Source organism: Rhea pennata, chromosome 2, assembly GCF_028389875.1.
Source record: "Rhea pennata isolate bPtePen1 chromosome 2, bPtePen1.pri, whole genome shotgun sequence".
Taxonomy (NCBI): Eukaryota; Metazoa; Chordata; class Aves; order Rheiformes; family Rheidae; genus Rhea; species Rhea pennata.
In genome coordinates this window covers 115,896,566-115,920,235 of record NC_084664.1, presented here as the reverse complement: position 1 = coordinate 115,920,235, position 23,670 = coordinate 115,896,566, and the positions used below count along the sequence as shown (strand labels likewise).

General features: G+C 36.1%; 1 protein-coding gene across 4 annotated transcripts in view; it reads left to right on the top strand.

Annotated features, from left to right (window-relative positions):
• Positions 1-23,670, top strand: part of SS18 (SS18 subunit of BAF chromatin remodeling complex) — a 44,420-nt gene that overhangs the window by 8,843 nt on the left and 11,907 nt on the right. For all 4 annotated transcript variants that reach the window (XM_062570244.1, XM_062570243.1, XM_062570241.1 and 1 more), the window contains exons 4-5: positions 9,340-9,493; positions 15,886-16,107. In XM_062570244.1, the coding sequence (XP_062426228.1) occupies positions 9,340-9,493; positions 15,886-16,107 (376 nt within the window). The remainder of the gene's footprint in view (positions 1-9,339; positions 9,494-15,885; positions 16,108-23,670) is intronic.

Here is a 23,670-nt window from a genome sequence, read left to right as displayed (position 1 = left end):
TAAGAATGGTTTTACTTAGTCAAAAGTCTCATGTGATCTTAGTATTTCAGTGACATTAAAAAGGCATTGGAAAACTTTAAGTGAAAATAGATCTATCTACTCCATCTGTCTTCCCTCCGTGATACTTCTTCATTTTGCAGAATGTCACTTAGTACTTTTCAAAAGGGCAATGTTTAATGTACAGGTTTAATGTAGCTGTGACATGATTAGAATATATGAGTTTATAGAAACAGTTCAGAGACCTAGGAATTGAACAGTACAAAGGTTTTTATGTTCAGAAGTACACACACACACACTAATCAAATTGTACTGATATAACTTGAAAAAGCCAGATGGCTTGCAGAAAGGAACTCTTGCTATTAAGCTATTTAAAATTTGAGTTGTATTTCTATTTGTAAAATTTATATTTTTAAAGATGAGAATCCTACCTAATAAAATTCTTGTCTAGTATGTATGAAGTTACTTGGGAAAGTCTGATCTTTAGGATAGGAGAAGGTCTGTTGTTCATATCTGTTTTCCTGATGGTCACATCTGGCATCAGTCTTTAAATCTCTGTCTCAATTCTGTGTACAGTGAATAGTAGGGTAAATGTTTTCTTAATTATCTTAACACAAAGTTGTATGCTTTACTGGATGCTCAGCATTAGCTTTTTGGAGCACAGGTCTGTGCCAAATTCAGTAATTCTCAGCTATTTGTAACCTGAATTAATGAAGAACAGGGAGTAAAAGAAAAGTTGAATGTTTCCTGTCAGGAGGCAAGTGAGCTATTAGTCAGCTGAGCATGGATTCTGAAGAAAAACTGCTTTTGTTAAGTGTTTCATGAACAGTTTTCAAAAAGCATGATGTCTAAAAGACTTTAAGAGAAAGGTTAGATGAGAGATGAGAACAGGAACACAATGTGAGTTAACTATTAACTAATATTAATTAATTTTAAGAAAGGGAGAAAAGCTATTGGAGTGTACCTGCACAATATGGTGGGTGGAATCTGAGGAGGAATTCTAGACACATCATCATCAGTACTTGTTTTCTTTAAAACAAGTAATTTGGGTGCTTTTGTTCTTTGAGTTACACATTAGAGTCGCTTAAAGAAAAGAATGATTTCCTGCTGCTCTTGGAATGAGAGGAAAGTGAAGCTACTCTACTTGATGCAGTTAAAAGAATTTGTTTCATGTTCCTATATTGTTCTTACAAATTATCTAGCCAGTGCAAATCTATAGTTGATAAAAGTTAACCTTTTTGTGCCTACATCCTTCCCAAAGAATATCGTTTCTTAAATTTTTCCTTCTTCCAACTCTTCTTATACTATAGTTTTTTCATTTACTATGTTTATTTCATGATTTATGAGCAAGAAACACAAGATGTAAGCCTCTTTGACTAATCTCTCTAGCCTACAGTTTGGCTGTCTTTGCTGAAGAATAAGAAATCTGTGTTTTCTAAGTTGGTACCGTAATACCACAATACTGCGGTATTGGAGCGATCTCGGAGACTAAGCACGTTGAACAAGATGGTAAATAAGTAAATAAGTTTTTTTTTTTTTGTTTGTTTGTTTTTTGTTTTTTTTTTTTATGGTATTAGGTCTGTTAGAGATGAAATGTACTTCTCTGTTTCTGTCAATAGCCTGGTTCTTAGGTATGGCTGTAGTAACTAGTCATAAGAACATGCATTGTGATCTAGTTACGTAAGCTTTTTACAAAGAGGTCTAGTGTGTCCGTATCAACTAATTATCTTTACTCCAAGGCCACAGGTGATCTTCTGTATCTGTTTTCTTTGCTTGAGGCTTTAGATGCCATGTGACTTCTGGCCTCTCAGTGAAAACTGTAGTTCCCTATACTGTTGCCATAAAAATGTAACCAGAAGAGAATTAGTTTTACAACTAACTAGTGAGGTTTTTTATTTTATTTTATTTTATTAAACAAAGAATGGAAGAAAACTTGTTAGTCACAAAAACCCAGGAAACTGCAAAATTTCCTCATTTGAAGGCATGACAGCCAAGTTTCTTACCAATTAAGTTGTAGTGGGTTATTCCTCTCCTAGCCAGTTCATTGAATCTCTATATCACACCCATTTTTATGGTGATACACCTCTTTAGGGCCAGTAGTCTTCCTGCTCTAGCAAAAGAGAATTAGGTACAATGCCTTTTTAAAAGAATTTTCAAACTATGGACTCTGAATTTACACTTATGTGCCATAGTCCTGTAATAAAAATTGGTTTTCAGAGTTGTTCATTTTGCTCCAGAGAGACTGAAATGAAGACTTTCAAATGCTGGGGGGAAGTTTGGCTGTTGTTTGACAAGATTTTTTTTTTCCTCCTTACAATAATGCTTATGCTGACTTAAGCAGTGCTGTACTCTCATTCCCTGCAATTCTGCTGTGTTTTAATGTTGCTTTATGATGAACCAGTCTAGGTTAGTGGTGTGTGTTGGGGAGGGGATTTTGATTCTAGAGTAGTTCTGATTCACTGCAGGGCCCTGTAAACGGGTGTGTAGGGACAACGGAAAGGATGGAACTGGGAAAGGGAGAGCAGCTGGAGAGAGCTTCTTGAATCAACACTTCCACTGAAAGATACTCTCATCAGAATGTTATTTTAAGATATTAGCATGTTAGGGGTGATTTTGCAGGCTGATAGCATACTTTACTTTGAATAAGAGGATCAGTAAACTGTTCCACGTGTAGTGCTAATCCTGTATGTCCACATGGGGAGCTAGTGTACTGTACACAAAAGCCCTACTCTTACTACCCACTGACTTTTGTAGCTATTTGAGTAATTAGTAAAAATAACAGGCAATTTGATTAAGGAGAATGCTCTCAAATGTAATCCTTTCATACTTGAAGATGTGATTTGACTCTCTAGTCAAGTGCAGTATCTATAGAATAAATTTTGTCTTGTTTTTGTTTCCCTCTAGACAGTTTTCTGAGCAAGCTGTACCAGGCAGTCTTGTAAAACAGATGCCGTTTATATGGATGCAAGTCCTTTCACCCATACAGGTTCACACTTTTCCCAAAGTAGTGCACTGAAAGCATCTTAAAAAGCTAAAGAAGCAGGAGATACATTGTTGAGAACAGAAGGTTCCTGCTTTTAATTATTTTGACAATAGCATCCTTTAGAAATGTCACTGAACTTAGAGATTCTCTAAATTACTTCTGCCAGGAAGATATTCAAGGGCAGGGGCAGATCATTTTCAAAACAAAATTGAACTGCCTTGTGGGGTTGTTGCAGAGCCTATGAATTTGATTTCTGTAGCTGTATATTTCTCAAGTTTATGCCCACAGTTACTTATTCTTGTCTGTTACAATAAAATAATCTGAACTTGTACTGGATTTTTTTAACTTGCAATTTAAAACATCACTAGTAATATCAGGAATTAAAAATTGTATTTTATTACTTTTTAAGTATTGTAAGAGCTGTTGCTATGTAGACATTAGCAAGTATTTTAGGGTTAAATTTTATGGTTATTAATGTAATGTCAAAGAATATTTAAACAATGAAATACTTCCACACAATCTGTTGTGCAATTTGAAACAGTTAAGGATTCCAGTTTACTCTTTAGACAAAATGTTTTATTATTTCAAATATTTTAACATTTTGTTCAAATACTAAATGGGAGTTCTTTTTGCCTTTAAAGGTATTAATATGAACAGAGATTTAGAAAGGTATTAATATGAACAGAGATTTAGAAAGTGGTTGTCATTCTAAATTTAGAATTCCTTACTGCTGGTGTCACAGCTGGTACTTTCAGCAGTGAGAGCACAAATTACATTTGTAATTAAACTTCCCTTTTAGACATGATTGTAAATGCTTTTCATGCAGAAATCTTCCCCCGCCTCCCAAAACCCACAAGTTCTAAGAATTGATATGGGTTCCTTATTTTAAGATATTTTCAGTACAAGAATATCCTGCTCTTTGTAGAATAAGAGACATAAACCAATTAAATAAATCTCACCTTTTTCAGATCTCAAAAATTTACTCCTTTATGATCTTATTTCCCGCTCAGACACCTCAGTAAGTACTCTGCAGGTGCCATCACCACCTATCAACAGACAACTGTTCTCTGAGACTAGGACAAGGGCTGTGATATTAGCAGTTCGATTGCAGGGCAAGGTACCTCCTGGGATGGGATATTTGTTTTCATTTCTCAAATATAAATTTTCTGCAAAGCAAAAGATGATTAAATCCTGAGTTTGAGCATTTTGCTATTTCTGGAAAGATCAGAAAGGCTTTTATGTTTGCATTGCATGTAGCTTTTAATTGTTATTCGAAACTGCAGCAAAATTATAGCTGTGATAGTATATTAAAAATACTTACTGCTATTTATATTGATTAGTAGTAGTATATATTAGTGTGTTTAAAAAATTTCTTGTCTCTTACATTTTTATGACTTTAAGATTTTTGACTACTGAGTTGGTATTTCACCTGGGTTTTTTATAGTAATGATTATTCCATAGACAAATCTTAAAGCCTGCTATTGAAGGCAGTAGTGATGGCAAATCTGCATTTAAACTAGGGCACAAAAGAGATAATAGATGAAAATTCTAGATGTACAGTTCCACCATGATAAATTGTTTTTGTTTGCTCTCTTGCTTCTGATCTATTCTGTTACTTCAAAGGAAAACCCTGGAAATGTATGGTATGACTGTTGTTTTCAGTGCGTACTTCCAAATGACTTTTCAGTTCAGTAGGATTTGCTGAAAATTGTCAGTTAAATTTTAATGTTTACTTTTCTTTGAGAGAATGTAGGTTATTTTTTTTCTTCACTGTCGTGATTGCATGTCAGTTTTGGTCTCTCCAGTTTACCCTTCTGAAGTTAGGCAAAATAGTTTATAATTCTTTTTCATGCTCTGATAAACTTTAAAGGCTCATAGTGACTAGAAATTACAACCTTTATATTTGGGGAGGAGAGACAAAAAGGTTAGCAAGTAAAGCTGTATCTCACTCTGAGTTCACGCTTGTTTAGTTTAACTTTTTACTGATAGTGGAATATTAAATATTTCATATTTAGTTATCTATTTCATAATAGGAACAAAATCAGCAGTGTTTTTAACTTCCTTTCCTTTCTATCACTCATCCTGCAAGAAGGAGAAAGTAACTTTTCTCTTAATCTGTCCGTCTGACTGCCTTTGGATGTGATCTCATCCTTCATTTTTAGATCAAGTGAGTAGGATTTATCTTGGATCACTTTACTTTTGAAAAAGGGTGTGAGGTTTTTCTTCTGTTTTTTAGCACTTGAATTTGAATATTGTTTGTTCAATTTGTGTTTTAAAGGATCTGTTCATATGTAGTGCGTGTTACTGGAGATTTTTTTAAAGATCTGTTTATGCTTAGTGCATGTTGCTGGAGATAACCTTTTTGTTCTTTATAGAAGTTACAGAAATTGGCAAAGTGACGCAGGAATTTTTTTTATAATTAAAGAACATTTAAATGAGGCTCATCATCTCTAAAAGCCTGCATTAACTCTGATTAAAAACATGCAAGTTTCCATTTTAAATCAAATTTTCATTTTTTTTCTTCTAGTTGTGGCCAGCAGAGAGTTCTGGAGAAATTTTACTAAATGATAAATTATACCAGCAGGAGGCATTTATTTTTAATTTCTCTCAAGTAGTGATTGGTTTATGACCCCAGCCATGAAGGCTTAAAACACACTTTAAAAGTATCCTAATATATTTTTATTGCATTTTTATTTTTATTATTTAGTGGATGTATAATTATTTCTGAATCCAGCTTAGACCTTGTTCTAGTGTCTTATGTTGATGAATTCTCGGGTTTATGTGATTTTTGTTGTCTTGTGTTTAATGTTATTTCTCAATTTATTGACTATGTCCTTGGGGTATTTTGTTCAAGCATGAATTCGATTACCTGTGTTTTCTGTATCATACATTAAATTGTATTTCTGTCATATCCTCTTATGTATGTTTGATTTATTTTTATTTTAAAAAGTCCTTTGCAACTTGATTGACGGGAAAGGTATTTGAATTCTCTAGTCACTAGGTGCTTGTCTTTGGTATTCTTCTGCTCTTTTTTTTTTTTTTTCTGGTTACTTTTCCAAAGTCAGTCATCAGAAATACCATGACATTTTATTTCTTATATTTTTTTTACCTCACTTTTGATATAAAAAGCACAGCAAACAATTAGAAAGAGAACATACGTATTTTGAATGGTTGGTCATGGGAGTATGTGGGGAGGGGGTATCTTGTTTTCTCACCAGACTGTCTGGGTCATGGTCAATTCTTTTTCCAGATTACAGTAGCAGAAGAATTCTGAGGGAGAGAGAGAGAGGATTGTTCAGTCTGGTATAATTGCCTTATATTTCTGTGTTGAATTCTACCTGGCAACATTCTATTTATTCTTTCTTCCATAGTTTTCAATTATTAACATTATAGCATCTTCAGATGTTGACATTTACTAATGAATGTGTCCAGGAAATCTTCATATGTTCCTTTATCCTTTGAATGTAGCATAAAGTAGTTGTTTATTTCTTCCCTTTGGGCAGTTTCTGATCAATGAAAGTGTGTAGCCCTGGAAAAAGTATTTTTTCAAAAAGTCTTTGTCAAAACTTCTATCAAATTTTTGTTAAATATGCAGCTAAGCATTTTTGCGTGTATTCTTGAAAAATTAAAGTAGAGTAGAAAGATAAAATGTCATTTATTGACACTTCACTAGCTTGTCTATCTTTTTAATGCTCTTGGAGTCTTATAATTCTCTATTTTGATCAATTTACTTGTAGCCTGGAGAACAATGCTCTTAGATTTGTGATTTCTGTCATTCATCCTACTGTTTTATTTATACAAGAGCTGCAGTGTTTGTTTGCTACCTTTTAGTCATCTCATGGAGTAGTTTATTTTGAAGAAAGGTGGTGTACGTTAGCAGTTAGAAACTTTTCCTGGCTTTCCTCCCACCTCCGAATTTCAAATGTATTCATACTGGTCTTTAGGAGTGTTCCCATATCCAGAAGTTCCTCACACTTATTTTCTGATAGTGCCATTTTTGGATTGTTAATTACTGCCTCTATTCCCATGTAGTTCCCAGCGGTTCTTGAAGTCCCTTGCAGATTTTCATTTTAATGTAATTTTAAAAACCATTAATAGTTGGGTTTTTTTTCTGCCTTTGAATGTTTGGTCTCTGAACTGTCTGAACTCTTTAATACCACTGCTGTCTATCTCAATATTTAACCAACACATATTCAGAAAACTTCCAGAATAAACTTAGAGCTGGAAAATATAGTTTTGTCTAAATAGTCATTGGATTTTTTTTATATATTGTCTCGTGCATAAGAATACTGGCATATTCACAACTTTGGCAACTGCACCTACAGAAAAACTAGGTATGACCTATTTTTTTTAGTACTTGCAGCATTTCTCATTATCAGAATGTGTGAACAGTGAATTTACTAATGACTTATAATTGAAGTCTGACTAAGAAGTTCACCTTAGTTTTGAAAAGTTAACAGGAAAGTACTGGCATGGTTTTTTTGCTCTGGGTTGGTTTTTTGGCCCTGCCCTGTGCTGAAACAGGGCTATTGTTACACTCAGCTCTAGCAGTTTGTGTAGTAATAGCAAGTGCGTATTGGTTTGCTGCTATTTCAAGAAATACTTGTGCTAAAAGAAAATGAAAAATAATTTTAGTTTTATAATTACTTGTTTCTCTGTGCACTGGTTTTAGATAATTTATCAGATGCTGAAATAGGATGATAGTAATCTTTTGAAGGTGAGAGGAAGCAAGACCTAGCTGGAGTGGCCTTTCTTCTCTCTTCTCGACTTCACTGTGAAGAAAGATCAAGCAAAATGGAACTACATTTCACTCCTTATATTGTTTGGAGAGTAGAGTTGTTTTTTACTCTCAGCTTTTTTACCTTCTCCCCCTCCTACTACAGGATAAGGAAGAAACTTGCTTATAAAAGGTTGTTCTCTCCATTGTAGAGGAAAAAAGGAATTCTAGTAAGACAAGTCATCTCCTTCTTCCTGCTGAAGAAAAATGCCTTTCACTAAGTTCTTTAGGAATTTTTTTGAATATTACAAGGAAGATAATACCTTTATGTGACAGCCTCTTTTGAAGAGAATGTTGAAAAAACAGATTAGTGGCTATAACATCATACAGCCATTTGCCTCGGGAGAAGCAGGCACATGTCTCTGTTACCTACATGTTTTAATGTCCTTGTTGCATGTGTTGCCCTCTGCAAGGCAAAACAGGGATCCTGCTTTACACTTATTTTGAAGGATTTTTTTCTGCTCTTATTTTGTGCTTAGGAACCTCCTGATGAATAGGTATAGTTAAAAGGGGGACTAGACCAGAGAACCACATAAGGTTTATCCCCTTGTTCTATGAAGATAAGTACTGAAAAATAGATACATCTATTTCACAGGAAATGATTTTGCATGAATAGTTATGGCTTTTTTAGAGAGGATCTTCAAAAACCATAGACCTAGGGTTTTCTCTGTCACAGAGATTGTTTTTATTTCCTTGAAAGCTTTTGGCTAAGGCTTGTGAAGGGTTTTAGTATAGTCTCACAGGTGATTTTAATAGGAAAATGGAACTACTAGCAGCTCTCATATCCTCTTACATTGCCCTGAGTAGAACCTAACAGTAAATTCCCCTTTGTATTTATTGTTTTTCTTGCTCTCTCTCTCTTTGAACTCTCAAGGTTATTCAGTTATTTTCCTCACAATTTCATTAGGAAATTTGCCAAAAACATCCTTTCTAGGCAGCTGTCTCTGGACCTTCGGAGGCCAGCACTAATGTGCTTCCAGTCTGTAGGGGGTGTTTGGCACAAAATTATGAACTAGGCCTTCAGTGCTTCAGGGGGGAGAAAAGAAGAGATCTCAAACATTTTACCACACCCAGGTGCAAATTTTTGCTACTCCATGAGCATTTAGAGGCTTTCATCTCTTGTTGTACTTGCTTTGTCCTGGTGCGAGGTCTGTTAACAGCAACAAACTGTTGATGTGAGAGAATTATAATAGAAGAATTATTTTTCTGTGGAACAAATGTTGCTTTGAAGGAAGGCTTTTGTGTGTATGTGGGAGAGTAATTCTAGCAATCTTAAACTGTTTGGATATAATTTTTTAATAAGGCATTGATTTGTATTTTTTATTTTGAAGTAATACTTACAGGCAATTCTATAGAACCTTCATGTAATACCTCATGTAAAATTGATAGAAATATTACATGTTTTATGAAAATTAATATTATGAGGCATTAAATTTGTCAGGAAAAAAAGCAAAAAAATGTTTTTTCAATGCTTTCTTTCATATGCCACTTAACAATATAGGCAACTGCTGTACCATATGTACATATAATATATTTGTCAGACTAACTGCTTCTCTTGTTTGACTAAACTGTCTCCTTTCAGCCACCCACACAGAATATGCCTATGGGTCCAGGAGGGATGAGTCAGAGTGGCCCTCCCCCACCTCCGCGTTCTCACAACATGTCTTCAGATGGTATGGTAGGTGGGGGCCCTCCTGCACCACACATGCAGAACCAGATGAACGGCCAGATGCCTGGTAAGTTTTTCTCCTCCAAGACATTAACACCAGCGTTGCTTAGCAACTGAAACGACATGGGGGCTCAAGGGATACTAGATTGTTGATGACAAAACTGCTTTGAATGCCCCCGAGTACAAGCTCTCTTAGAGTTTGTTAGCTACAGAGCTACGTGACCTGTATTCAGTGTTTATCAGGCTGCCCTTGGGCTTTGATGTAGCTGACACACAGCATTCCTCTGATGAACAGAACTGGCTAAATTTAGTCTGTTTGAAACCATACAGTACAGCTGGCTTTAGAAGGCTTACTGGAGAACAGTATTGGCCTGTGGCTGAATGAATACAAATCCTTCCACAAAAATATAATGTGAAATCATCATAGCTAAATAATTAGTAATAAAATAGATATCTCTTAAAAAGGATGTTTCAAGCTTGGGTAGACTTTAAAAAAAATGTGTGTGTATATATGTCTTTTTAGATAGAAAGCCATCCACTTTCCACTAATCTTGTGTGTTCTTTATTATTGAAGACATGTTGAAATGGTAAGGGATTTGTAAAGAAATGGCCTCCAGATCATTGTTCAAGGTGTAAATTTTAAGTCAGTTTTTATATCATTCTGTTTTGTAATAAAAAGAAAAGTGCTTGAAAAGTCAGAAAAACAAAGCAATGAAACAAGATGATAAAATTCCACATTGCACCAGCCTGGCTTGGGAGTAACTGTTCCCTTCAGCAGTCATAGCAGAATGGAGAGAGCCCTGGAAAAGGTTGGCTCTTTATAGAGATGCTGTTTTCCAGTATTTCCACTCATAAAGTCACACTGCCTACTTTGTGTGAATTGGCTTTCAACTTAAAATTGCATTCCTAGGATTCCTTTTGTTCAGGACTCCTTCACTTTTTTATATGGAGGAACTTTTCGTACAAAATCTCTTCAAGGCATTGATTCTTTCAAGAAAGAAAACTGTTGTCAAAGGATCTTTCAAAATCCATCTCTCAAATTTACAAGGATGAGCTCCATACAAATAAACAATCACTATATAAAATTTAAAATATGAAGGTAAAAATAAAACAAGTGCTATAATTTCCCTTCAAATCTTGATAAAATTGACCTGATAATGTTAGTGATAACTTTTCTGAGGAAAAGTAGCTGGATAGCCTGCAGAGGCTGCATGCAACAAGTATAATAAATGATCTAGAGAAGTTAGTTTCATCGTATGTTTTGGTCATGGTCTGTATTTGGAAGTGGAAAGACCAGTACATGCTGCACCTTAAGTAGAGCAGAGGTTATTCTGGTTGAGGAGTCTCCTATCCATCTAAGATCCATCATCTCCCATTGAGAATAGCATCGCCTCTCACAGATCAGTCTCTTTGACCTTCTAGTGTAATCATATTATTGTTGTTATAATGATCTTTTCCAAGGAGAAGGATTACTGAGTCGCAATGTGAGCATAATGACTTCACTGCTGAACCGCAAGGGAGAAAAGTCACTGCTTAAACATACATATTTTGTAATTAGGTAGGAAAGGAAGAGAGCTCTTATGAAAATATGTGAAAGGTAAATAGATTTGTTTGGGTATTCATTTAAACAGATATTTAAATACAGTTTCCACCTAAGCTTTAATTTAGCCTTTCTTCCAACATATTCCCTTTTTTGGATGTCTGTTCCTTCCCTTCTGTGTTTAAAGTCGTCTCTGAGGACGTGAAGATAAACAGCTTAAGATGAGGGTATCTCTAATATTGGGAAGGCATGCTAAAATCATTTCATAGTTACACTCTGGAGAAGGGGAAACAGAATTGTCTTATTAAGGGGATAGCTATTTTTTAAAGTGCCTGCTAGTTTGGCTGTACTTGTACCTTTCTGTACTTCATAGGTATATACTTGTAATCATTTATTCTTGGTATGCATTTGCTTTCTGACATGGGACACTTACCATAAAATTTAGTTGCTTTTTAACCTGAAAAAAGATGTGTTTGAAGGGTGACATTAATTGAGTTTGTGTAATTCAAAGTATGGGTGGTCTTGATGTTGGAGAGGTTGAACTGGGCTGTACTGGTGGTAGGTGGTTATCTCCCTGATTTCTTGAGCCTATTTTGTAATATGGATGTCCCTATAGAAGGTTGAATGGTAAGATTAGGCCATAGGGTTCTGTAAAGATCTTGGCACTGGTAAGTGTCCTTCCTGAACAATAAGTGCTTATATGTTACCAAGAAGTTTTCTGGAATTGTTCTTTCCTTCCTATGAACGTAGTCCCAGATGCGTTTGGGCAGACTTAAGACTTAGTCTCAGAGCTCAGACATTGTCCATAAATAGTTAAAAGGCAAATGATTTTTTTGTTTACAGTGAAAAAATGTTTATTTAACTAACTTTTATATAACACATAATTAGTATAGTGCAATGTAGTTATTTTAACAACACATATGCTCTTCATATTTTATTCTTTTATTTTTCATACTTATTTCATATTAAAAAGAAATGTAATTATTTTGTCCTTATGTGCAGGAGAACTTCATGAAGTCTTTTTGGCAAATTTTGTAATAAAAACATTGTATCGTGTGTCAAACGTTCTCTTAATATTTTTCATTTGGAAGATTTTTTTTTATACAGTAGTCTCAGCTTTTCCTGTCCTTGTCTCCCATATTCTTGCTAATTTCCTGGTTTTGATCCTAGAACATGCACATGTGACATTTCCTCTTTTCTCTTGCATATTTTTCATCTTCTCCATTTTGTTTCATTTTTATTACTGAAGATCAGTAATTTCTTAGGCTTTCTAGCACTAATCCTGTGTCCTCCTTTACTTTTTTAGGAAAGGTATTGAGAAAGTAATCTTCTCCGTCCTGTAATTCTTGACACCACAATCTAGAGCTTTCCGCCATCTTAGCTTTCCCTTAAAACATTGAAGATCTCATTGTTAGGGATGGTCTCATTTATTTCCCAATTAGGCCACGTTGTTGGCTCTGTAACTTTTAGGCACTCTTCATTTGGAGAGGTGTCAGTATAGGCATCTATAGTTCCATGTCATGATCATAACGCTGTGTACTGAGATCTTTCTTCTGTGTTTGTGGTGGATCTGCCTTTGTACAATTCAGCAATCTCTGCTCAATTTTAGTTTTTGTTCTGCTGCAACAGTGAACTGCACATATGATATCTTTATTACCCTTTTCATTTTCTTTGATAAAATAAGCTTATATGTTCATTTCAGCAAGGCATCCTGAAAAGGGCCCGAGGAGCTTCTTTAAACATGTTCTCTATTTCTTTATGCTGACTTTTATTAGCTGTGGTCCTTGAACATCATTCTTTTCCTTCTGCATCTTTTTTCACAGAATCACAGAATGGTTGAGGTTAGAAGGGACCTCTGGAGATCTAGTCCAACCTCTGTGCTCAAGCAGGATCACCTAGAGCATGTTACACAGGGTTGCCTTCAGGCGGGCCTTGAACATCTCCAGAGAAGGAGACTCCATAACCTCTCTGGGCAACCTATTCCAGTGCTCCATCACTCTCACAGGGAAGAAATTCCCCCTCATGTTCAGGCGGAACTTCCTGTGGTTCAGTTTTTGCCATTTGCCTGTTGTCCTGTCACACGGGGCAACTGAAAAGAGTTTGTGCCTGTCCCCTTAACACCCTCCCTTCAGGTACTTATCCACATTGATAAGATTCCCCCCTCAGTCATCTTTCCTCCAGGCTAAACAGGCTCAGTTCTTGCAGCCGTTCCTCATAAGGCAGACGTTCCAGTCCTCTGATCATCTTTAGCCCTACACTAGACTCTCTCCAGTAGCTCCATGTCTCTCGTGCTGGGGAGTCTGGAAGGGGAAAACGTGGGCTTGCTGCTGAATGGGGCAGGGTCCCTGGTGACGAAGGATGCAGAGAAGAGAGTTACTGAATGCCTTCTTTACTTTAGCCTTTAGTGCTAAAGGCACCCCTCAAAAATCCCAGACACTGGAGATGAGAGAGAAAGTCTGGAGAAAGGAAGACTTTTTCTTTGCTTGAGGAGGATTGGATTAGAGATCTTTTAGGCAAATTTGATGCCCACAAATCCATGGACCATAAGGAATGCAGTCCCAAGTACTGAGGGAGCTGATAGATGTTGTTGCTAGGCTGCTCTCCATCATCTTTGAAAGGTCCTGGAGAACTGGAGAGGTGCCTGAGAACTGGAAGAAAGCCAGTGTCACTCCAGCCTTCAGAAAGGGCAAGAAGGAGGACTCAGGCTACTACAGGCCAGTCAGCCTCACCTCCATCCCTGGAAAGGTGATGCAACAGCTCATTCTCGATGTCATCTCCAAGCATATGGAGAAAAAGAAGGTGGTCAGGAGTAGTCAGTATGGATTCACCAAGGGATGGAGTGACTGGCTGGGTAGATGAGGGGAGAGCAGTGGATGTGGCCTACCTTGGCTTCAGCAAGGCTTTTGACTGTCTGCTGTAACATCCTGCTAGGCAAGCTCAGTAAGTGTGGGTTAGACAAGTGGACAGTGAGGTGGATTGAGAACCGGCTGAAAGGCAGAGCTCAGAGTTATGCAAAGTCTAGTTCGAGGCCTGTGGCTAGTGCTGTTCCCCGGGGCTCAGTACTGGGTCCCATCCTGTTCAACTTATTCATCAATGGGGACAAATGAAGGGACAGAGCGCCGCCTCAGCAAGTTTGCTCATGATACCAAGCTGTGAGGAGTGGCTGATACACCTGAGGGCTGTGCTGCCATTCAGAGAGACAGCACTGGACAGGCTGGAGAGTTGGGCAGAGAGCTGGGCAGAAAGAGACCTCATGAAGTTCAACAAGGGCAAGTGCAGAGTCCTGCACCTAGGGAGGAATAACTCCATGCCCTGGTCAGCTGGGGGCTGACCTTCTGGAGAGCAGCTCTGCAGGGAAGGACCTGGGAGTGCTGGTGGACAAAAGTTGACCATGAGCCAGCAATGTGATCTTGTGGCCAAGAAAGCCAGTGATACTCTGGGGTGCACTAGGAAGAGTGTTGCCAGCAGGTGGAGGGAGGTGATCCTGCCCCTCTACTTAGCCCTGGTAAGGCCTCATCTTGAGTGCTGCGTCCGTTTTTGTTTGCATATCAGTTGATATTGCATCCGTGACCTTGAGTGCAACTTCCTAGTCTAAATCCTTCTTTTTGCCTTCATTCTGTGCTAGATTAGTTATTTCTTTAGCCAAGGCAATACTCAGCAGCTGTTTTCATCTGAAGGCAGATAACTTTTGTTGCATGTGGAGATATGTAAGCAAATAGCTGTATCCTCCTACAACTTTACTGGAATAGCTTCTTTTAGATTCCTCTAAGTTTTCTCTATTTCATAGCTTTTTGCGGCTTATGTAACTAGAAAAACGTGGCATGTTTGGCAATGGTGATGTATACTTTATGAGCTGTATATCAGCACTTGCCTAGTTTGCAGTTGACCTACTCTCTCTGTCAAAGTTGTTTGTTTCTTCGTAAATTCTTCATATGGTGCTTGTAGCATGTATAAGCCTTGCATTTCCTGCATTTCACTAGCTTTTCTTTTTTCTTGTCATATTTACATCTAATCTTATTAATTTTACTCCTGATCATTGTTTACTTCTCCTGGCTAAAGTGATGGCTAAAATAGTCAGATGACATGCTGGCAAGCTAATGTTCGTGGTTTTTAAAATATCTATTGAGAGTAAACGTAATTCAGAGAACAGTCTAACTCCAACCTGTGTTGCCAGGAAAGGAGAAACTAAAGGCTGAGCAGATGTAATTGGCTGTATACGTGTATGACCAGGTTGCTGCTCTTTTGCCTCTTTGCAGGGGTGAGAGGTGAGCTAGTATTTGGTGACTACCCTTCCAGTTATCCTCTTCCACCCTAGTAGTCACTAAATACGCTTGCAAAATGTTGGCTATAGATTTGGTGGTCAAACAACATTAAATATGTCTTTAGCCATGCCTATTCTCTATGTAGTTGTAGCATATCAATGTTAATTCTACCTGACCTTTCTTTTCTTAAAAAAAAAAAAAAAAAAAAAACTTTTAGTTCAAAAAAGTGTCTATTATGATTTGTTTGAATACACAAAAATGTTCTAGATGGATTTTTTTTTAACCTAGTGAACTTGCTGTATTCTATTCAAGTACAATTCAAGTTGAAATTCAGGATGTTAGGCAATATTAAAAAGACTAGCTTTACATATGATACAGGTATAAAATGAGTTTTATAATAATATAGTTTTGTTCTAACAGCTTCAACTGCTCTCCCAGATAATTTATTTCAGAGTAGAACTGAACTTTAACGTTGTTAATTGTATTTTAGGAGTTAAGTAGGTCAGGAAATGACTAGCAAATACTTATGCTTTAGCATAAGTAAATCTATTCAATGACTTTATTTGGTTTTGTGATTCAGTGTGACTATATTTGCTTGCTTTATGGTGCTTAATGTAAAATTCTTCTCCTGCCCTTCCCCTCTTTATTTCTGTGAAGGACCTAACCATATGCCTATGCAAGGACCTGGACCTAACCAGCTCAATATGACAAACAGTTCCATGAACATGCCTTCAAGTAGTCACGCGTCAATGGGTGGTTATAACCATTCAGTTCCATCTTCACAGAGTATGCCAGTGCAGAATCAGATGACTATGAGCCAGGGACAGCCAATGGGCAACTATGGTCCCAGACCAAACATGAACATGCAACCAAACCAAGGTAAGCGAAGCACTCTTAACTACTATAAAAATGAAACAGGTTTTGTATACAGACATGTTTTCCAAAAGGCTTGTTCTTGCAGATTCGTTTTTTCCTCTTAAATACTTGTCCCATGTTTGTAAAACTCTACATCTCCTTTCTCCTGTGTGTCAGTGACTGTTTGCAGAAGTTGAACTATTTTCCGGTATTGCATTAAAATCTGTGATTGGATCAGTTTTCATGGGTCATAAATCTGAACTGCTGTTTATCTTTCTCAGATTCTACATTTCTAAGTATTGTGTGAGTGGATAAAATTAATCTCTGCTCTTCAGTGCCTTGGGTAAATCGAAAAATTAAAGCCAGGTAGCCCTCAGATTTTATGCCTAATTAATCTTAGTTCTTTGCAGCATGCTGTTTTAGCTTGGAAAATCTTTAAGATTAAGAAATAAAATTCAGTTCTGGAAACAAATCTGCCATTCTCTACTGTTTTTAGGAGATGTCCTTGTGCATATAGTAAAATTCTAAACTAATTTTATATCTAGGATATTTGCATAGCATAAACAGATGATATAGCCTGTTGATAGTATGGTCTTTGTTGAAGTGCAAGGACATTACAGTATTAAAATATGGCATTAGAGTCACAGCAGACCAAATTATTGAATAGTACCTATACTGTATATTCTCATTAATGTGTTTTATAAGCCAGCAAGCAGTATTTTCAGCTTACTTGTTAAGTCTTTTACTACACTGGATCCAAACATGCCACTCACTAGAAGACATGCTGTACAATTTGTTTTAGAATGCTTGTACTGTGTAAGCATTACCACAGTAAATGTTTTTGTTCAGTCTGTATGAACTCATACCCTTCAACTGATCTGTCTTTAATAAGACTGAGGTTTTTCTTCCTTTCTGATGCTGTAGGAGAAAACATTTTCCCCTGTTTAAGATTCTTTTTGTGGTCATTATAAAAATAATATTCCAGTGACATGGATTCTTATTATCACAATATACTCTCCCTAGAGGCTAATGCTTCATTTTGTTATATGGATGTCAGTAGTTCATGAGGTATACTTTATTAGATCAGTTAGGGGTTTATAACAGACTAAATGTAAAGTTAATATGAGATCCAAAATAAGACAAACTAGGTATTTCTGCAGTTTTCTTTCAAGTAGTGAAAAGAGGAATTCTGAGTCTTGCATCATACACATTGTTAATGGCATTGTTCTTGAAATCTGACAGTAAAGGAAAGAAAAAAATGGGCACAGGGCAGAGAAATCCATCACAACTGGGAATATTTTTGTCCGTCTCTGAATCAGTATCTGTGTGTTCTGGACAATACATTACGCAGTAATTTTATAAAATTTGTATTGCTTTAGGAAAGTCCTGTGCATGCTCAGTTAAAGTTGCCTAGTTGCAGAGAGTTAGCAGTAAATATTCAGTAGTTTGTAGGAGGAAGCCATCCACTTAGTTGCTCTACAGAAAAAAACTTTGTATGATTGGCTTACAACTTAAGACTCCCATCTCATTCTCCCATCTCAAAATAGTTCTTTACTCTTTATGGTAATATTCCCCTGCTGTATTTTCAATACTCCTTTCAAACTTGGGAATAGCTCATTAGGAATTAGACAGAAAGATACTTAGGTTTCTGTTCTGGACAGAAACAGAAACAGTTCTTTGGGGAATAAAGGATAAAGCAGTATCTAACCAAATTCTAGGCTAGAGGACAAAATTTCTTTTTAGAACAGCTGTGTCATTGGAGTTGATAGCGTTGACTTAAGGTCATAGTAAGCTTTCACATTGAGTGCTTCTAATTTTACCAATTTTGACCCTCTAGACTGAGATTTTTCTGTGTCAAATGTCTGCTTCAAACTGATTTTTTTTTCGTGGAATTTTCACAGAAGTATGGGGCCATTTCTGAAAATGGAGTGAAAAATTACATTCTTCAAAATATTTTAAATGTTGCACAAAAAGAAATGGAGCAGTTCATATGTAAAATGTAGGAATGCAGTTGCTCCTTGTCTTATAGCAAGGCTTTGAAATTTGTCTGTTCTCCCAGCAAAACTACATTTGCCATTTCAAATACTTCCCCAGCTTTGTCAGATTTTAAATACTCGTGAGTATCCTGAAGACTGAAGGTGTGCATTTGTTAAGTATTGGTACACTAGTTCTTTGACCTAAGATTGTTCCAACCCCTGTCTATATAATATTTTCCTCCATTTTCCACTCTTGGTTAATGCATTTGTTGTGAGGTTTGGTGACAAGTTAGGGGAAATATTTTGTATATTTCTTCTCCTGTGACTCCGAGACAGCAGAGTAAAGAATTGCAGACAACTCTGTGAGATGGTGAAACAGATTCAGAGAGGTAGCCAAGATTCAGTCTGGCTTAGCAGATGGAGTAGCCAAACCTCAACACTGCAGGCTCCTTGTCTGAGTGAGGAAACAAGAATGAGCAGATAGGAAGTGCACTTAGATACAACCAAACAAAAAAGGAATAAAAACATTATGGCTTGAAGTGTTTTTTTTTTTGTTGTTGTTGTTGTTTTGATCAGTAGGATATACTGCTTTTCAGAAACGGAAAAAAAACCAAAATTTTTGAGCCTCAGTACTGCTGTCGGGGAATATTTGTGAGCCCTTAACAAGGTTTGCTTCTTTGTCTCTTATGGGATAATCCATACTGAGAATGTGAGATCCTACTATTCCTATCAGTTACAATACTAATTCAATATAATGCTGAATAATCTGAAAGGTAAGGTCTTAGCATCTCAAATTGACTGTTAAAAATTAGTAGATGTTTTTGACCTTAATCTTTCTGTGCATGGGTTCCCCATCTGTAGAGGAATGAATCTGATAGATTGTAATACCATCTGGTTTCACAGGCGTATTGTGAAAGTATATTTTTAATGAAGATTTGGACATTTTGGTTATACTGCCATAAGAAAAGTTGTGAATAAACTCTGTCTTCATGTTTGAATAGGCGTGGCATCTCACACTGAACAATTAGAATGAAACAAAATACTCATTGAAAAGCTATTCAGTATCTACTGTATACTGAATAAAGCCAGGACCCATAAAGTAAAAGCATGGCATCCTATAATAGAAGAATATGCCATAAACACAGAAATGGTTGATCTAAGTTTTGAATGTTCTTGGCATAACTTTTTTCTGTGTGAAAGTATCTCACTGTATATACATTTTGAGTCAGATGGTGTTAGGGAAGAAAGGAAGCTATAATTAAAAAATACAACACACAATAACAGAGTCCAGTGTTAGATTTTACTTTCTCTCCCTAGTCTATCCCCATTACTAATTTACACTAGTTTATAAAACGCTAGCCAAAGGAATGTGTTAAAGGAGAAGCAAAATTTTCACTGTATTGTTTTTATGTAGTCAATCTAGCTAAAGTAAAATTTCAGTCATTCTGGACTTAAGAAATAGATTGTTTAAACAGAAGATTTTACAGGTGACTCTTAGTTAAAAAGCTACCTTAGCACTTTGGGAGATCCACAAGGAATATTTGCTCTTTTTGTGGAAAAGATAGGAATGAGCAGTAGTTAAGTGAAAGTGGTGGAAACTCCTTTTTTTATGGATGGTTTTCTTCTATGTTTGGGAAGCTACTTACATTATACTGAATGAAATATTTTAATGGAATATGAATGTAGAATTCCAGTGCTTTGAAAGTAGGGACCAAGGAAGTACTAGCTTGACTATCTCAGATCATGTTTTTCAGATCATTTTGCCAGAGTCTCTACCCTTGCCAGAAGTGTTTGAACTAAGTTGCCAAACTCTTTCTTTAGCGGGCGTTAGACAATGCTTCTAGGAAAGGCTCAGAGGGATGGGAGAGGTTAGTTTACTTTGAACTGTACATGAGGATGTCGTGTTGACTTGGTCATTTGCAAAAGAGCAGTTCTGGAATGTGATGGTGAGATTTTAGTGAGATTTCATTTATATCAACTTAAAAATATCCATTACATTTCAGAGCCCTTTCAACCAAAAGCAACTACAAAGACAGCACAGAGACAGCAAGCGCTAGGCAGGAGAGGAACTCCTTATCTCCTTTTGTTGTCCATGTAAAAAAATAGAAAGATAGGAATACCCTATCTTATCCAAAATACAAATATATTCAGGCTGTGACAGTTTGGAATAAAGTGATTTCCAAGGTTGATGACCCTTTGTGAATGTCTTGCTATCTGTTTATTCCCGTATAAAGAGAGGCTGTTGATTTTGAGTATCTCACCTGCTTACTTGCCATGGTATCATGGATAAAGCACAGCAGTGTCAATCGAGTTAAACCCCAGTATTTTGGACATCACACCTATTAAAAGGAAGTAAAATTGTCTTCAAATTCTGAAGTGCCATTGTGCTGTAGCTGGCTTTCCAGGATGTCTAGCTGTAGACACACAGCAGTTCTCCTGTCTTCAGAAAACAAAGATAGAAACAGGTGTCATGATAATTGTTTTTGATAGAGAAATGCATCTTTCTTATGTAATGTAAAATGAGAAAGAAAATGTTGGTAACCATTGTGGGGTTATTTGTCTAACATTTCTGTCTATCATTTTTTTAAATTATATCTGAAATGGTTAGGCATAGAAACTTCAGATTCAATTTGAGATGAAGACTTTGAGTGAAAATGTGGAGAAGTTTCTACTGTTAAATTTTCAGTCTAAATCATATCAGGAGTAGCAGAAAAATTTCAAGATAAAGTTTTAAGTTTTTTGAGAAATTGTTTAAACTGACCCTTAATGGTGTGTTTTTTTCTTTCTTTTTTTTTTTTTTTTTTTTTAAATAAGATTTTGGTCCATTTGACAAGAGTATCTAGACTCTAGTGGAATTTCTAACTTTTGTCACAAATCCTGAGAAAATTGAAGATTAAATTTATTATATGGTAGAGTTTCTAAACTAGATCTCTCAGGAAATGTCATTATCAATTATGTTTGAAAACGATTATTTCCTATGTCTGTTTTTGTTTGTTTGTTTGTAACCCTGAAGAACAAAAGAAAAATTTTGCTGAGGGCCACCAAATTTCTAGGCAAGCATTTTGTGATTGTATAATAGTGTACACAAAAGTGAAATTTAGAGCATCTGGTGCGGCATTTTGCTGGTAACATAGATGTGGGTATCTGGCTGCTTTACCAGTATGTGTGCACAATATAAAACACCTAAAAAAATAAGCACTTTTTAAGCAACATAGTCACTGTATTATTGAAGACTGAAGAAACTACTGCTTTTCAATTAATCCCAGCATGTTCCCTTAGTTCTTCAGCTGGAACAGCAGTACCACCAGTTCACTTGTGAATATGGTGCCTCATTTCCCATTTTCAGAGTTTTTGACCATATTGTCAGTTATTCTTGTCCTCTTACAGCATTTGTAACCAGTACATGAGTCTCAGTAGCAGAGACAGGGATAAGGAGCTGTTTTAAACAGCTATGATTTTCTGCAGCTCTTTGACCCTCAACCCATGTCTGGTCTCAAATTTATCAGGTTGCTCTGGGACTCACTTCTAGTTTGCATTTTGTTTTGCCCCATTGTTCTTAAATATTTGAAAAATAGGTTGTCAGTTTCCTTAAGAAATTTCTTGGCAGAGTTTTACCAGATCAGTGGATTTATGAGATACTCCAATACCATTTTCTTCCCTATACTAGTCCTGTGTATGAGACATTGTCTGGAGGTGGAACATTTTATTTAGTAGCTGTAGAAGACTCTCTGGACTGAGTAGCTGCAGAGAACTTTGTGCATTCTTGATAATGGAACAAATGCAGACTATTTTTAGTTACAGGAAATTGAACAAAAACAGTAGGTCAGTTTTTGCCTCTTGACTGGCTTTATTACACATTCACTTGCTCTGAAAGACTGATTTGGGTTTACACAGTGCATTTTTCAAATGCCTATTTAGTGCCTACCAAAAGTACCTGCACTTCTCATAGGACCTACATTACTAATTTTCTAATTACTATCTTAAAATTGTTTTCTTCAGCCTTTCTTTTATCATAAGAATGCTCACAATATATTGACATGTGAAGGCCCCTCCTTAATATACAGAAATACTTAACAATGCATATCTGGATTTGTACTGTCAAAGTTACTGGTGTTTCTTGGAAAGACTGTAATTGTTTTTGTACCTGCATATTTACAGTAATAGCACTACATAATATTTTCTTGAGCTTATTTTGGGCTCAATGCAAATCAGATATTCTGTCCCCTCTGGAATAAATAGTTCTAGAAATTCATCAAAAACTGATTTATTTCTAAAGAGAGTTTTAGGAAGCAGTGAGCATTCTCTTGCAGTGCTCTTTCTGTGAATTTTTTCATGTGATGTCTTATGATCTCTTCCAGATTTGGATGCGACTTCCTTAGAATATGGTGTACTGTGATCTAGTTGACATTTCAAAATCTGTATTTCACATGGGCTGAAAAATACATGCTATAAATATTAGAAACTCTTAGATAATGAACTAGTGACAGTTCTTGACTACAGTTTTGTGAAGAGATTTTCTTAGTTACAGTTTTATGACATTAGGTAGTAATATGATGAATATGTAACTATTGTAGGCTTAGTTTTTTGAAAGAAAATTTTAAATTTCCCTCGCCCCTCAAAACTACTGCATAAAAGAAGAATCATGGTCTCTAACATCTCAGAACAGGATCATTTTAGGTATCTTTTTGGTAAGAGAGAAATGGGAACAAACTGGAAATAAGCCAGACACTCTGTATCATTTTGTGTTGTGTTAATAACAGGGTAGTGAATTCTCATTGTGACTCTACAAAGCGTTAATGAAGTTCTAATTTAAAAAGCAAACAGAAAACCTCTACATTGCACCATGGGGACCCAACACATTTTATCACATTGTATTGTGACTAATATTAATATTGTTAATTAACAAGCTTTCCTGAGATCTAGGAACATCACAGCAACAAGTTTTGTTGTTTTTTTTTTTTTTTCAAAGCTGATTAATCTTTCTCAGTACTTCCAAACAAAAACGCAGTGAAATGGAATGATGTGAATTACCTGCTTACTCAGAAGATCAAAAATGAAATATGTTGTAGTTAAGTGAAAAATAATTACAGAATCTTAATTTAAACCATTTTATTACTTTAAAATCAGGACACAGAAATTGTCATGCTGAAAAACAGAAGCATGACTGGATCATCTTTAGAGTAGCCAGTATGCATCTTCAGAAGAAAATAAAGCTTAACAAAACTAAGGCTACTTTACTTCTCACTGAGAGATTCCACACAGGGGTTTAATAGGATTTAACTAACAGACTTTGAATTCATACCGTTAATTAATTTGGCTTAAATTTCTTCAGTAACCCTGTATAGACAAAACTTAAGTGGCTATGTATTCCTTTCCCTGTGTAAATCCATTCTCTGAATTGACTGTCTCTGTATTGACTGTGTCCAGCTAATTTTCCACTGCTGAGTTTTCTACATTCTACTTTCTCCTTATGCTCCAACTCTCAGTTATTTAAACAAAAATTAAAAGCAATAGCAAGAAGTAGCTTTCAGTAGAAGAAATATGACACCTTTCTTTATTTCCTAGTACAGGGACAAGGAGAAGCGGTGATAGTTTGATACTTTGGTTCACT